Source organism: Aulostomus chinensis, chromosome 4 (genome assembly GCF_037954235.1).
Source record: "Aulostomus chinensis isolate RoL2024-O1b breed Wild chromosome 4, RoL_Achi_v1.0, whole genome shotgun sequence".
In the NCBI taxonomy this organism is placed as follows: domain Eukaryota; kingdom Metazoa; phylum Chordata; class Actinopteri; order Syngnathiformes; family Aulostomidae; genus Aulostomus; species Aulostomus chinensis.
In genome coordinates this window covers 11,292,304-11,307,741 of record NC_141323.1, presented here as the reverse complement: position 1 = coordinate 11,307,741, position 15,438 = coordinate 11,292,304, and the positions used below count along the sequence as shown (strand labels likewise).

Genomic DNA, 15,438 nt, shown 5'->3' with positions numbered 1-15,438 from the left:
CACACACACACACACACACACACTCACACACTCAAACACTGCAAGCTTCCTCTCCAGTCACTAATTTTAGACTTCGACTATGGAAAGGCAATGCAAATCACACACCGACGCACAGACGATATCTGCCTGCTGCATCTTGTACGCTTCGTATGTTTTGTGGTTTGTGGCGAATTCTTTTGCACGATGGGTTTATCTATAGAGCCTGTGAGTTATGCCGTCCATGTCCAGACCGAAGGCAGAGGTCGAGATGGAACTCACGAGGAAATAAAGTTGAGTTGGCTTGATCATGCAAGGCTTTAAAACCAAGCAGTTGGAGACCTCACAGATCACCAGTGAAGAGCAGGCTGGTGTACAAGTTCTCAGTTAGAGCCTGGGAGCAGCGCTTCGTCTCTGCTGCTTTCGTTCGCCCATTTCTAAAATCTGCTTTGCAGAGGTCTGGAGGACATGAAAGCATGGATGACCTTTTCCCAAGTCTGCATGTGAAATAAGTGACCTGATCAGGGTTATCTGCCTCAGCCAAGTAAAGCAGGACGCACTACTTTCTTCACCTGAGCATCAAAAGACAACTGTGAGTCAAAGATAAGAGCGAGGTCAGCAGGCCTGGTTTGGAACGTTATTAGATAAAGCTCGCAGACAGGAAGAGAGAATGGAGGAACTTTGTCATCATTCTTACACCTGTTAGACAAAATAGGAATCCCACTTTGGCTCTTTTAGGGACTTTCTCAGCACCGTGGGAGCCGCAACGTCTGCAAACCGTCCTGGTGGTGTGAATACAAACAGAACGAGCAAACATAATAGGGTCTTTGCCCCGGAGGTACGCTTGAGGGAACATACTTCAGTGGTGGCTAGTGCCTATAACTGCTTGGTTCAAAGGCATCTTCTGGTGCTAGTTCTGGGTCCTGGGTCCTGGGTCCTGGGTAGAGGTGGGTTCAAAATGTCGACATACCGATATTTTATCGATATACATTTTTAGGAAAGATTATCGATACATAAATCCCAGTATCGATCTTTTAAAATGCATTTGATTTTACCCGTTCATTTTTTTGTTTTGGTTTGCCCCTTTAGTCTGGCGTGATTTAGTGCGTAGTGCAACGTGACTGCAGTCAGATGATCAGATCTCGCGAGATCCAGGCCATGTGCCTCCGATCAGAGAACAACAAGATGGCGGAAGTGCAACTTAAATCTCCGGCAAACTTAGGAGCCGATGTCTGGCAGCACTTCAGCTTTAAGAAGCAAGAAAACTGCGCCCAACTTGACAAAAATAATGCTGTGTGCAAAATGTGCAAAGTAGAGGTAAAGTACAACGGAAATACTACTAATCTCTGGAGCCATGTGACGAGGCATCACCCAGAAGCAGGGGTGGGCAATCATGTGCCATAAAGGGCCGTGTGTGTGCAGGTTTTCCTTCCAACCAGACACTTTGGCAGGTGATTCCACTGATTAACACTCTTCTGTGGCTGAAGGTGTGTTCATGTTCAGTGAAATCACCTGTCAAAGTGTTTGGTTGGAAGGAAAACCTGCACACACACGGCCCTTTATGGCACATGATTGCCCACCCCTGCTCTAGAGGACACTCAACAACCAGGAAACTACAAGTCACTGCAACAACCCTCGCTGGAGAAAGCATTTGGGACAAAGTTTCCGTCCACGCCTCCATGTGCAGAGAACATCACTTCGGCTCTGGCAATTTTGATCTGCCAGGATCTCAGACCATCCTGTGTGGTAGAAAATGTAGGCTTCAGACCCCTCGTCCACACTGGAACCACGCCATGTGCTACCGACACGGAAACAACTGAGTCAAGCCCAAAGATGTTCAGAGATGTTAAAAACAACGTCGCAACTGCAATGAAATCGGCAGAGAGAGTTGCCATCGCTTGCGACAGCGGGACAAGCAGAGCTACGATTCCTACTTGACCATCACCTCTCAGTACCCTGACAGTCACTGGTCCCTCTGCCCCACGTTTGACAAACGCGGGCGATTGAAGCTCGCCACACCGCGAGTCATCCTGCTGAGCTGCTGACGGTTTGTGGAAGTCTAAGTTGCCCTTTTGTTTTGAATGACAGTCGTATATTTAAATAAAAAGTGCATGATGTTGTATAACTATTGTTTAATGGTCAGTTCTCAATGTAAATATTAATATTTAATTATGCAGCGGGTTAGAGGGTTACTTTTACAATTGAATTTACAGCATTCGTCCTGTGAGAATCTCTTCCATTCCCATGCAAAATTGGTGTTGTAACTAAAATATCGTACCGACTTGGGACCTAGTGTATCGAAATCGTGTCGTATCAGGAGGTCAGTGGCGATACCCAGCTCTAGTCCTGGGGGGGTAATTATGATGATGATAATCATAATAATAATAATAATAACAATAATAATGTCGTTCAGCTGCAGGAAGTTGAAGGACATCCGGGCTGCCGGGGTTCTTGGTGCTATGACTGAGCTCCTGAGGAACAGAGCGTCTAGACTCAGGGGAGAAAAAGCCTGAACTAGGAGACGATTGACTCTGAAAAGAAGCACCTTTACAGCTCCTCATACATCTTTTATTGCTCTCTATATTTCCCAGCGGATCCACACGTAGAAAATTCCCAACCATGGTGTGTGTGCGTGTGTGTGTGTGTGTGTATGTGTGTGTGGGTGCCCGCCTATCTTTATAATCTAAAAGTCCTCAGCTCAGACCAGGGTCACAGGATGAGTAGAGACCAGATATCCGGCCTGCACAGCGGGGACGTGCGTCCTCTGAGACATATGGTGCCTCAGCACGCTCACACGGTTGTGATTTCCCATTCTAACCCTCAGACCCACTTTCCCCAGGATGTGCGATACGTGTGTGGACTGCTGAGTGCGAAGCAACACCAGTCGCACACTGGAATCACCTCCACGCCAGCTGATCCGTCGCTGGGCTGAGCAAAGAGCTGAGGCCAACAAACGCCAGTTTGTAAATGGAAACGTAATCCGCTCTCAAGTGTGAAAGCGCATCATTCAGGGTTGTTGTTTTTTTGTGGTGAGAGCCTCAAGCAGGAAGCTCGTACTGCAGTAAAAAGATGATGTACTGCGTTGGTCTCTGCAGTTTTACAGAGTAATCATGTCCTGACGAGGCCGATAATGACCTAATCAATTGTAATTATCAAGTAATCGTTTTTTTCCTGATGAACCTTTTACGGCATTTTGCAGCTACCATGTCGAGGTTTCATGGAAAAATTCCACTGACGTTGATTAATCGATCAGGTGTCTCCAATCGGTCAATCTCTGGTTGCTGAGTTCAGGTTTTCCAGCCACGTGCAGCAAATGTTCTACTTTCTCAGTGGAACTACAAAACAGTCCACTGAAGAAACAAATTTCTGTGGCTGATGAGCGTCCAGGTTGTTTGTGGAGAGGCTGTATTTCCGTCTGGCCCCGCGGACGTGTGATGTTCTGTGTGTGTGTGAGTGTGTGTGTGAGTGTGAGTGTGTGTGTGTGTGTGTGTATCTGCCGGCCTGACAGCATTTGCTTGAATGAAGTTTTTTTTCAGTTGGAGAGCTACAATAATAAAGTGTCTGTTCTACTTGTCGATGAGTAATTGACAAAAGAATGAGGCCAAAAAAATCAGCCTTCAGGCTTTGTCAGCAGTTAGCTCGTGTGTGAGTCTTCGTGCTTTGTCTGTTCGTGTGCTGTTTGCTGCCGTGGCAACGAGAGTCGCCACATACTGTACTAATATTTTAGGTTGCCTTACATAAGCGTCTGCTCTTGTCAAAGCACAGAGGTCTCTTTTTTTGTCCAAAGCCCGCGGCACCACACGCTCCCTCCAACTGACCACTGTGCGGTCTTAAGAGAGATTTACAGTCTCATCAGCTGCCTCCTCCTCAGCACAAACACAACAAACCTCCTCTCTCCAACTTAAGATCCTCTTGTTTTTCTTTTCTACGTCCACCTTCCTTCTTCTTGCCGACATGAGTCCAGCTAGAGAAGATGAAAGATCCTTGTTGTTTTTTTATTCCCAGATGAACCTGATATTCAGATCAGTAGCACAAGGGTGTGCAGCAGGTGGCTGGTATGTATTTTAACCTCAAAGCCTGAACAGACTGCAGCATCTGAGGGCTGTCGGTCTGTGTGTGTGGGATCCATAAACGTTTCTGCTGCCTCTTTGTCTCCTGTGCCAGTGTAGCGGGCAGCTAGCAACCTGAGACCGCAGGCCTACACCTTTACCGGCCTTAGTCGCTGCCTTATCCCTTTGTGAGAGATCTTTTTCTCCAGGTTGGAATAATAATGTCAGCATCAGATTTCTGGCCTCTGACGTTGTAGCCATTACACTCACACACACACACACACTCACACACAATACTAGGCTTTCCCCAACTACAGGGGCCAGGTTCAGTCCCTGTTCTCTAACCTTATTTTGAACCTTTCCGGACATTCTCACTGGCAATTTCTTCATTACAAATCCCTAAATCAGGTTTGCAGCAAGAGCTAATAAGTTCTTGTTTTTTCCTGTGAGCCGTGATGTCACCACACGCGTCCCTCCTCTCCTCCCATTGACAGTGGTACAGCTCAAAACTAGTGAAAGTATGGACTGGATATAAAACCAAGGATGAGGGGATTGGAACGGCGCCGGTTCTTGAACCCGCATGAATTTGGTGAGAAAAGAGCTGAAGTAGTCAAGGTTTGTTTTAACCTTAGAATGTGATTGTTCCTCTCACCAGGCGGAGCGCAGCAGCTGCGATGTCCTCAGCATCCCGGTACCCATCCGCCGCGGTGGCTCAGAGTCCAACCTGGACGTGGTGGACAGTGTTGGACATGACGGCGTGGGTCTGGACTTCACCAAAGGAGCGCTGGGCATTGACAGCCTGCAGCAGAAGATCCTCAAGGTCAGAGGAAACATGACCTCCTCTCTGCGGCCTTTGTAGATTTACAATGTTTGAGTTGCTGAGCGACGAGCAAACATGAGACGTGTGAGCTCAATGAATGCTTCACGCTGGAAGGAAATCCAACGTCTCAGTGCGGTCAGGTTCTGTTTCTCCAAGCAATTACCGCGCAATTGAGTTTCCCATTTGAATTGCAGTGAAGATTCTTTATGGCCAACTATCAAAAGGGTATGAAAGGAAATGGTTGAGTTAAAAAGAAACAGTATCCTACCCCATCTTCTGCTTCATATTCATTAAAGTCCCTGTAGTCTCAGTTTTCCTGGAAGAATGGAGGATCGTCCGCTCTGCTGAGCATCACTCTGATGGAGTTTGATCATTGATCGGAACGCTTACGTGATTGATTATGGCTCATTCTGCCTTCGTTCTTTCAGGTGACTGAGCAGATCAAGGTGGAGCAGACGGCTCGGGACGAGAATGTGGCCGAGTACCTGAAGCTGGTGAACAACGCTGACAAGCAGCAGGTGGCGCGGATACGTCAGGTCTTCGAGAAGAAGAACCAGAAGTCGGCGCACAGCATCGCCCGTCTGCAGAAGAAGCTGGAGCAGTACCACCGCCGCATGAAAGACAGCGAGACCAACGGCAAGCACAGCCACAAGGACGGCGGCAAAGAGTCTGGGACTCACAGCAAGGAGGGCAGCCTGCGAGATGTCAGCTCCACTGGACGCCACCCGACTCTGGACAAAGTAAAGACTATCGGACCCGGTGTGTCGCTTTCGCCGCCATTTTTCTTCAACAAGTCACGGGGTTTTGCCAATCTAATCAGGAACAAGTACGGCAGCGCCGACAACATCGCCCACTTAAAAAGCATGGAGACCGGGTCCGGGCTGCAGGTGGAGGCTGGGGCCCGGGGTCTGAGCGGTAGTGCCACAACTGTAGCCAAGACAACAAAGTACCAGAGCGACGACGAGTGCTCCACCGGGACGTCTGCTTCCGCTGACTCAAACGGAAACCCAGCTGGGGGTTCTGGAGCAGGCTCAGGGGGTCCAGGCAGGTCCGATTCCAATGGGCGGCTAGGGGAGGTCCTGGAGATGGTCCGGGAGATCAGGGAGGCTCAGGCCCAGCTGGCAGAGGACATGGAGACTCTGAGCACACAGTTCAAACGGGACTACAGCTACTTCACGCAGGTGATGCAGGAGGAGAGGTACAGGTGAGCAGCTGCACATCTCACGCTCAGACTTGAGGGTATTGATTGAACCACGAGTGTTAATTCTGCCAGCTCTCTTGAAATTTTTAGGTGTATTCCATCATAGTTCACACTCTTTATTGATTTATATATATATGTGTGTGTGTGTGTGTGTGTGTGTGTGTGTGTATATGTGAATGTATATATGTCTATATATACATGTATTTGTGTATATATATATGTGTGTGTGTATAAGTTTATATTGATGGATTTGTCCCAGAGTGAGGGGACTGTTTAGCGTGAGACAGCTGTACCGCCGCATTGTGATGAAAGCTGGCCAGAAGGCGAAGCTCTCCGTCTCGGCACGAGTCCTCATTCCTACTCTCACCGTGAGATACATGTCATGGCCGAGAGATCGGGATGGTGGAGCAACACAGCTGGCATGGTTTTCCTCTGGAAGGGGGGCTGACGTCTCCCTGAGGGATGAGGTGAGAAGGTCAGTCATCCTTGAGGTCTCGGAGTAGAGCCGCTGATCCATGATGTCAACAAGAGCCTGTTAAGGTGGTTCAGGTTGCCTCCTGGGTTCCTCCCTGGGGGGGTTACAGGCAGGTCCAGCTGAGAGGAGGCCCCCCGGACAGACCGAGGGCTAGGTGGGGGGATCTTGTCTCCACGGTGGGTTGGGTGGGGACGCCTTGGGATCCTCCCGTCAGAGCTGGTTGGTTTGGCCAGGGAGGGGAGGTTTGGGGGCCCTGCTGCTTCCTCTGCCGCCTGACATAATCGTCACCCACTGGCTGAAGATGGAGGGATGGATGGAGGGAAAATCTCAGGGGGGAAAGTAAAGAAGCCCCTCCATCATTACCACCACAAGGCTTCGTCTCAGTGAACCCTCCCCGCGGAATGGAACATGGAATAAAGCGAGAACAGCCCTCTCTTTATTAACCTTGTTTTTTCTTGTGAGCTGAACAGAATCCTACACATGAATAGATATTATCACTGTTTTTTCATTAAGCTTGATGTAATATATTCATAGAAAGAAACTGAGATGTAAAAAAAGTGAAACCTAATTTCCTGGAAGTGTCATGAAGTCAGTCTGATACCAGAGAGCAGCCCGCCAGTATGATGTCACGCCACTTATTTCTCACACCAGGGGTGACGTTCATGTCAGCCGATCACAGTTGGTTGAATTACACGGACATTCACAAGAAGAGTGAATCCTGGTAGTTTTCATGTCATCCTGTTGACAAACAAACAGCGATAAAATCATTGAAGGTGGGTAAAAATCCCTCTTCAAAGGAGCCGCTCGTGTCCACGCAGAAAAGTTTCAGGGAAAAGTTTTTTCCCAGTTCTGCTGCTGAACATTTGTGAGTTTAAGGGGCTTGAATGAAGGCTTTTTTGAAGCGAAGGATCAATGCCAGAGCGTGCACACACACACACACACACACACACACACATCCTGAGACGGTTGCTAAGTCAACGGCAGGCAAATGTTTTAGCCATTTAGTTGCAGTCGCAGATAAACTGCTGCACTGTTACTCACCCACACACACTCAATTATGCATTGTTTCTCTGTCACCTCCACTCACTGCCTCCACCTACTGTGTGTGTGTGTGTGTGTGTGTGTGTGTGTGTGTGTGTGTGTGTGTTTCCCTCTGTCAGGTATGAGCGCTTGGAAGACCAGTTAAATGACCTGACAGAGCTCCACCAGCACGAGACCAGTAACCTGAAGCAGGAGCTGGCGAGCATCGAGGAGAAGGTGGCGTACCAGGCCTACGAAAGGGCCAGAGACATCCAGGTGATTTCACTCTCATCCCGAGATTAATGAAGCCGTCACATGATGCACAATACACCTAACGCGTGCCAGTCAGCTGCCGGGGCGTTGTCAACGTCTTCTGCCGGCTAATGTTCCTCTTCCACGTCATCACCAGGGCTACACGGCGATGCTCAATCAGAGCTGGTGGCTGTAATTTGTGTGTACAGTCTGACCCAGAAGGTGACGGAAGCATCGGCTGAGTACCGTGACTGAGAGGTTGATTTCTCTCTGTTTCTGACATTGAGACGCGTGAAATGTCCTCAGGGAGCAAAAGCCTGTTCATTAGCTCACGTGTAGCCTGTTAGCTTTTTTAGCTAGCATAGGCGTTCTGCAGGAAACCTTTCAGTGTACATGGTTCTATCCTGACCGTAGAAATACAGAAGGTGGCATCTTGCAGAGTTTGGCAGATCGTGACGTTCTCTTTGGAATGAACGGAATTCTGGTGGACTCGTTCATGTACTCAGAGCTTTGTGGAAATTAGGCGGGAAACGTTAATGATTTATGATGATTTATTTTCTTCTGTGCCTGTGACATTGCAGCTGCTACGAGAGATGCTGCCAAACGGAATTTCGTGGTATTCTTGTACATTGACAGTAAAGCTTCTTGACCGCTGGTTAGCTTAGCACATACACAACTCCTGTTCCTGTCTGACTGATGGTAAGTGTTTGTGTGTGTGTGTGTGTGTGTGTGTGTGTGTGTGTGTGTGTGTGTGTGTGTGTGTGTGTGTGTGTAGGAGGTCCTGGAGTCGTGCCAGACTCGTGTGTCCAAGCTGGAGCTCCAGCAACAGCAGCAACAACAAACCGTTCAGCTGGAAAACACCGACGCGAAGGTGCTTCTGGGGAAATGCATCAACATCATGCTGGCGATTGTCACCGTCATCTTGGTGTGCGTATCCACAGCAGCCAAGTTCACGGCGCCGCTGCTGCGTAGCCGCCTCCACCTGGCGCTCACCTGCGTGGGCGTGTCATTCCTTGCTCTGCTGTGGAAGAACTGGGAACATTTACAATGCGCTTTGGAACGATTGCTCCTCCCACACTGACTCAAACTACACATGAGCGTAGAGGGGGAGGAGCTTTCATGTAGCCTTACACCCGCCCTTGTTCCCCGGAGAGTTGGGGCTCCATGTTGACTTGCGTTTCAGGACTCTGCACGTCTCCTAGAATGCCTCTAAAAAGGATTTCAACAATGATAAGCTGACAACAGAAATGTGACAACGTGAACGCACATACACAGGAGGTCAAACATGAGCAGAGCTGTGTGTCACTCCCCTCTTAATGGAGGGAATGCTGGTATCCACACACACACACACACACACACACACACACAGACCACTTTCTTGTCTTATGGATCCATCCTGCTCCCTTCAAGAAAGGAGGGGAAAGAGAAAACCTTCACACGCCTGCAGTTTGCCTCCCTGTACACCAGCCAGCTGTGACCAACACAACCACCTGACGGTTGATTCGTACCGCGCGTCTGTGAGCTCTTCTGTGTTTATGTGATGTTTTTCCATGTTAAAAGCATTTTGAAGTCTGAAATACAACAGTGGACATGTATGTGTCTGTCAGAGTGTGTCTCCGTGTACTGTAAACCTGCTTGTGTGTGTGTGTGTGTGCGCGCGCGCGCGTGCGTCTGTACTGTGAAAAAAAATTGCTTGGCAATTTTGGGAAATACACTAATTTGCTTTCTTGCTGTGACTGAGCTGTCAGCTCCAATGCGTTGATCATGTGACTCACTGACACGACACATCTCCTGTTTCTTACACCAAAAAAAAGAAAAGCATGTCAGCTCTGGCGCTCGTTGGCCTCAGGATCTTGGCATCGCTCGACGGCGGAGAGGAACGGTGGACGATCAGACAGCTGGGACGGATCACGTACTGACCCCTGGTCACTCGCTCACTCAGAGGAACATCAGAAACAAACATGGGAAAGATGTTTATTTTTGTGAAAGAACACAACCTTTTTTTTCATCCGAGGAAAATGTATGTCGATTTTTAGAAGTCAGTCAACCTGAACAAATGACACGCGATCACGGAACAAGTCAGGCTGTGTCGGTGATCACCAAACGGTTTTTATTTCCACTGTATATTTTTAATTTTTAATTTCATGTTAAAGGACACTCAGGGTAGCATCTGGCTGTCTTAGCTTAGCATGAGGCTAACACGGGGGGGGGGGGGGTTGTGTTGGGGAATAACGAGTCAGCTTTAGAGGTGATTCTAGCTCGATTTTTTTTTTTTTTTAAAGCCAATACCTAGCTGACTGGTTGTCGTGATGCTAAGCTAAGCTAACTGGCTCCTCGGTGAACCTTTGCCAAGAACTATTACGTGTATTTCCCAAATGAATTCTTTACTGAGAAGCTCACGAACTGCCTGTCGTTACGTTAATGTGATGTTTGGAGGTCTTTTGTCATGTTCAGTGTTTCATGTTTTGGGGTTTCTCAGAGAGATTTAAGGAATTAAAAAACAAAACGGAACTGTTGACTCGTTCCCAAAGACTCCAGCATTGATGGTGAGGAAGCTGGACGTGATACAAACCTCTGGAAAAGATCTCTCGTTCCTCCTTGAACACGAGAGAAAAGCTCCTTCCATGTTTGACGGAAAAGACCCTGATTAAATTGCCTTTTTTACGAGGAGCACAGAACAAATCATGTGAATCCTCTCGTGTGCTGCGTTCTTGTCTGAGGGGACTAAAGGCTCAAATCCTAACTGGAAGGGACTCCTGTACCTGTTGAAACTTGTCTAAAGTAACAGCGAGACTGCGGACAATTACTGTTGTACTTACAGTTACCCACAAAAATTCTTCTCAGCCTTTTTCACACTCGACTCCTGCACAGCTGGGACACATTTAAAGTGGAACCAGCGGAGAAAGACCTGCCCTGGAGTCATTTCACACCTGAGAACATGGAAAGTAGTGACGTGTCAGGAAGACAGAAGTGTCCTTGTCCACTCCGAACTCCAGAGGTGACGGATGCAGCATCGTACATTTGAACAACGTAGCTCCTGGATCACTGTGATGACGACGACGATTAATTAGGACTGATGCCTTTTTCAGTGCAGCTCATTTCCTCTTCCGTTTGTTTCTGTCCCTTCAAAAAGCCAAATATCGAGAAATCTCTTGCTCTCTGGAGTTTTAAGGCACATTCGCCTTGACGAGGGACACGACATTTTTACTGTTAAACCGGCCCAAACAAGATTTCTGTCTGCTCTCCACTAAAGAAACGCTGTCTAAATGTGCATCAGTTCCCTGCTATGGGTTTCGCATAACATTTCTTCTTCTTTTACGAAAGAGAAAATAATAAATCTTTGTTTTGCTAGAATTGCTCTCGATCCTGGCTTTTCTTCCTCCCTGACGTCTCATCTTTTATTCATGACCCATCAGACACGTACCATGTTAGATCAGCCAGGATCTGTGGTGAAGATCAAGCCGCTCTACAAACATCATAAGGAATTCATACATAAAACCAGAGAAATGACTTTCAACAGCTGTAGCCGGCGGAGTCGGATGCTATTTTTTTTCCTGGTTTTAAGAGCAGTACAGTTCCACGGGGAGGTTTGCTCTGATATTGAAATTCTCCCAACACTCTAAAGATAATTGTACTTTAGTAACACTGTTATGTTTCATCCTGTCAGGTCAAATTTTATTCATACAGAACTAAATTACAACATCAGAGTTTGTCTCGGGGGTTAAACAGTCTGCACCACAACGTGATATGAAACTTTTACTCTGAAAAAAATGGACATAAAAGGGAAAAGGACCTTATAAAAGAGGGAAAATATAAACGAAAACACTTCTAGCAGAATAATGAGCTAAAATATTTGCAAATGAGAACAGAAATACCCTGAGAAATATTTGAGTGGAAAACATTGAAACCATGAAAGAAAAACTAAAATAAAAAATGGATAAATATTTGAGCAAAGAAAAAAAATTACCACCTCAAAAAAATTTCAGGGGAAAAATTCCCATAAAATCCCTTCAAAAGGAAAGAAACTTTTTCAAAAAAAATCTGTTTATGTCAAGTGGTCAATAATTCAACGACTGCAGGTCATTGCCCCTCATAATCCTGCCAAATTAAGGATGAATAAAACTGAAGAGAAGTTTGTTGGGGCTGAACATCTCCAAACACTTCTGGATGAATGTCAGCACAGACGCAAAGAATCTAACTGTTTAGTGACTCATTAATCTTGCATCTTTCGTTCCTGGATTCATTATTCAGAGCTGCTTCAGTTCTTCACCCCGCTGCTTCTGTTTCTGTCACTGTTCACCCAACCAGCTCGCCTCGAGTCCCCATCAGCAGCCACTTTGGACTGCGTGTGTGCTTGACAAGCTCCCACACTGCCCCCTAGCGGTCAACCTGCAGCAGCGCCTCGATTTACGAGTGTGGGATTTGATGCTCTGGCAGGAGGCGTTGAGAGGACGGCTTCTCTTCCTCCCCACCACCACCTTCATCCCCATGATTCTGCAGGTACAAATGAATCGACATTCCTGCTTCAGCTCTCAGATTCGACTGCATTCCACCATCCGTGAGGTGAAAAGGTGTTGAATCGCTGTCATTTCAAATTCGAGCATCACATCACTTCCTGTTGCTATGCCACGTTGTTCCTGAAGGAGTGACAGCGAGTCAATTATCAAACGTTTCACTTTTAATGAATGAAAAACACAGGCTGATGGAACAATGGATTCAAGCCATTTTTATCTGATGTTCTGATTTACTAGAATCATAAATGAGTTTCAATGGTGACACTGCAACTGCAGAAAGACATTTGAGAGAGGAACTAGCAGACAGATCATTTACGGCGTGACACAGTGCATCCATGCATTCAGCGGTGAGGCGGTTCTCCCGTCTCTGCTGTAGATCGTTTGTCCTCCATCTGTAAACGTGAAGAGAATCGGCTCCTGCAGGGTTTTTGTCATCCATCAGCTGAATTCACAACTTTGCAGCAGGCAGCGACCAATCAGACGTCCGCCGGAGGACTCCAAGGTCAGGTGATCGGTGCAGGAGGGGGTCATTCATTAGCCATTTTCATTGCCGCCATTTTGACCGTCACAGCAATCCACGCAAAGCTGGAATTCACGTCACTGAAGGCTGCAGTCAGTCGGAGGACACCAGCTCAGTCTGCCAGGCCGAGGAGGGAGAGGAGGTCACAGGTACAACTTCCCAGGACCAATGTGCTGCTGAGTCGGCCATTTTGGTCAGGAGGATGCGTCCGTAGAAGATGAGGTCCATCAACAATTAAAGAATCCGTCGAGAGATCGTTGGATTTTCAAGTGATTTATAGGTGGTTTGGTTTGTTCATGAGGCAGATGGACCTGATGCTTTTCTGCTACTTCCACAAGGCAACAAAGCTCCCTCTCTGTCATTTGTACCAGAACATCTTTGTTCTGGTCATGTTGAAAAAGGTCAAAGGTGACGCCAAATGCTCCAGCATTCAGCCTCCAGGGGGAGCCGTTCAGGCTCAAGCATCATGGGATATCTGCTGATACTATTTATGGCACGGACAAAGTATCAGTCAGAGCAAAAATGATCCTTTTCTTTTTTCTGGGATAACTGGTATTTGAACTCCAGAGCCTTTTCTATCTGGAGCTCCACCTCCTTTTTACAGTCGTCCGTCTGCTGCTTCAGCAGGTTCACCTCGCAGAGCAAGGCCTCGTTTTGCAGCGACACAGTCAGGAGCAGGTCCTTGTTCTCGTCCATCATGTCCCCGATGGCTCCTTTGATGCTCATTGTTTCCTTCAGGATGGCGATTTTCTCCTGCCCACCCTGGTTCAGCTTGTTCTCCAGGTCCAGCTGAACCTGGGCCAGTCTGAGGGCAGCTTCCTCGCGCTCCCTCTTCAAAAAAGCCTGATGTCAGCCTCTTGCTGCACTTCAATCTCCAGGTTCAGGGCCGCCTCCTGCAGTGAGGACGCATAGAACTGCTCCTGTTTTGCTTCTTCCGCAGGCAGCAAAGCTCCCGCTCTTTGACCTGGACCAGAACCTCTTCTCTCTGGTCCAGATTCTGCAGCTGCTCCGGGGGCGTCTCAGGATGTTGTGGTGCTTTTTTTTTACTGTCACAGCAATAAAAGCAAAGCTGGAAACATGTAACTGAAGGCTGCAGTCAGTCAGAGGGCACCAGCTCAGTCTGCCAAGCTGAGGAGGGAGAGGAGGCCACTGGTCGAACTTCCCAGGAGCAATGTTCCGCTGTGGCGGCCATATTGGTCAGGAGGATGCGTCCGTAGAAGATGAGGTCCATCGGCGATTAAAGAAACCGTCAAGAGACTTTTGCGGTTGTGTTTGGTAGAAATGCCAGTCATGTATCCGTGATCGATGACTCTGGTTTCAAGTATGAGGTTTTCCCATCACATCACTTCCTGTAGAGAACTGATGGGTCCATAATCATTTAAATATCCTTGTAACATGCAAAAATGATCACAAATAGCAGGATAAAAGCTGGAAGGGCAGACAGACTGACTAGTTTTCACTGTCGTTGAGCCGGGTCCTGGACCTGAAAGGCCTGGACAGAGCTCTGCCCAGACGTGAGAAAAACCTTCTGACTTTGGATGACTTCTTCTTCCGGGCGTCTTGGAGGAGCCTCTCAGTCTCACTGAGACGCTCCAGCAGCTGGGATGTTGTCTCCCTCTCCTGTTTTAGCTCCATGCTTGTCTGTTCCAGCTCCGCCTTCCTGTTGTCATTTTCCTCCACGAACTGGGCCAGAGTCCGTTCCATTTTCTGGGACAACTCCTGTTTGAACTCCAGAGCCTTTCCAATCTGGAGCTCCACCTCCTTTTTACAGTCATCCGTCTGCTGCTTCAGCAGGTTCACCTCGCAGAGCAAGGCCTCGTTTTCCAGGGACACAGTCAGGAGCAGGTCCTTGTTCTCGTCCATCTTGTCCTCCATAGCTTCTTTGACACTCACTGTTTCCTTCAGGATGGCGATTTTCTCCTGCACACCCTGGTTCAGCTTGTTCTCCAGGTCCAGCTGAACCTGGGCCAGTCTGAGGGCAGCTTCCTCGCGCTCCCTCTCCAGCCTGATGTCAGCCTCTCGCTGCACCTCTTGGATCTGTTCATTCAACTGCTCAATCTCCAGGTTCAGGGCCGCCACCTGCAGTGAGAACAGATGGAACTGCTCCTGTTTTGCTTCTTCCACGAGGCGATAAAGCTCCTCCTCCGTGACCTGGACCAGAACCTCTTCGCTCTGGTCCAGATTCTGCAGCTGCTCCGGGGGCGTCTCAGATTGTGGTGGTGTGGCGATGAACTCAGGCTCCTCTGGCTGAGGCTCCACATTCTCAACCTCAACCGCCTCAGCCTGCTGACGTGTGGCTGTCAGCTGAGGCTCCTCGGCGTGAGCTCCAGGCCCGGACACCTGGACAGGCCCTGGCTCCTGGGTAGAGGAGGCTGGCCCTCTGGTCTTCCTCCTCTTTCTCCTGTTCCGTTGAGACATCTTCAATTCACTGGTAGAATTGCACAGTTCCACCTTTTAGTCCAGTCCACTTGAGTGACGAGATCAATGTGTGGTGGTGATCCTGAGCGTTCTCTATATACCCCAACAGAATCGGCAGAATGAAAGAGTTTAAAGACACAATTCTGAGATCAAACATGTAAACGCATCGTGGGCTGGAAACTGTCGTCATTGT

The 15,438-nt window shown here is 48.1% G+C and overlaps 1 protein-coding gene across 3 annotated transcripts in view; it reads left to right on the top strand.

The window, feature by feature from the left end:
* Positions 1–11,205, top strand: part of tmcc3 (transmembrane and coiled-coil domain family 3) — a 43,834-nt gene extending 32,629 nt beyond the window's left edge. For 2 of the 3 annotated variants that reach the window (XM_086201764.1, XM_086201765.1), the window contains 4 exons: positions 4,681–4,845; positions 5,274–6,049; positions 7,682–7,817; positions 8,569–11,205. In XM_086201764.1, coding sequence (XP_086057890.1) covers positions 4,681–4,845; positions 5,274–6,049; positions 7,682–7,817; positions 8,569–8,874 — 1,383 coding nt within the window. In that variant the 3' untranslated portion in view covers positions 8,875–11,205. The remainder of the gene's footprint in view (positions 1–4,680; positions 4,846–5,273; positions 6,050–7,681; positions 7,818–8,568) is intronic. The other variant, XM_086201766.1, reaches the window with a different exon arrangement.
* The last annotated feature ends 4,233 nt before the right edge of the window (positions 11,206–15,438 follow it).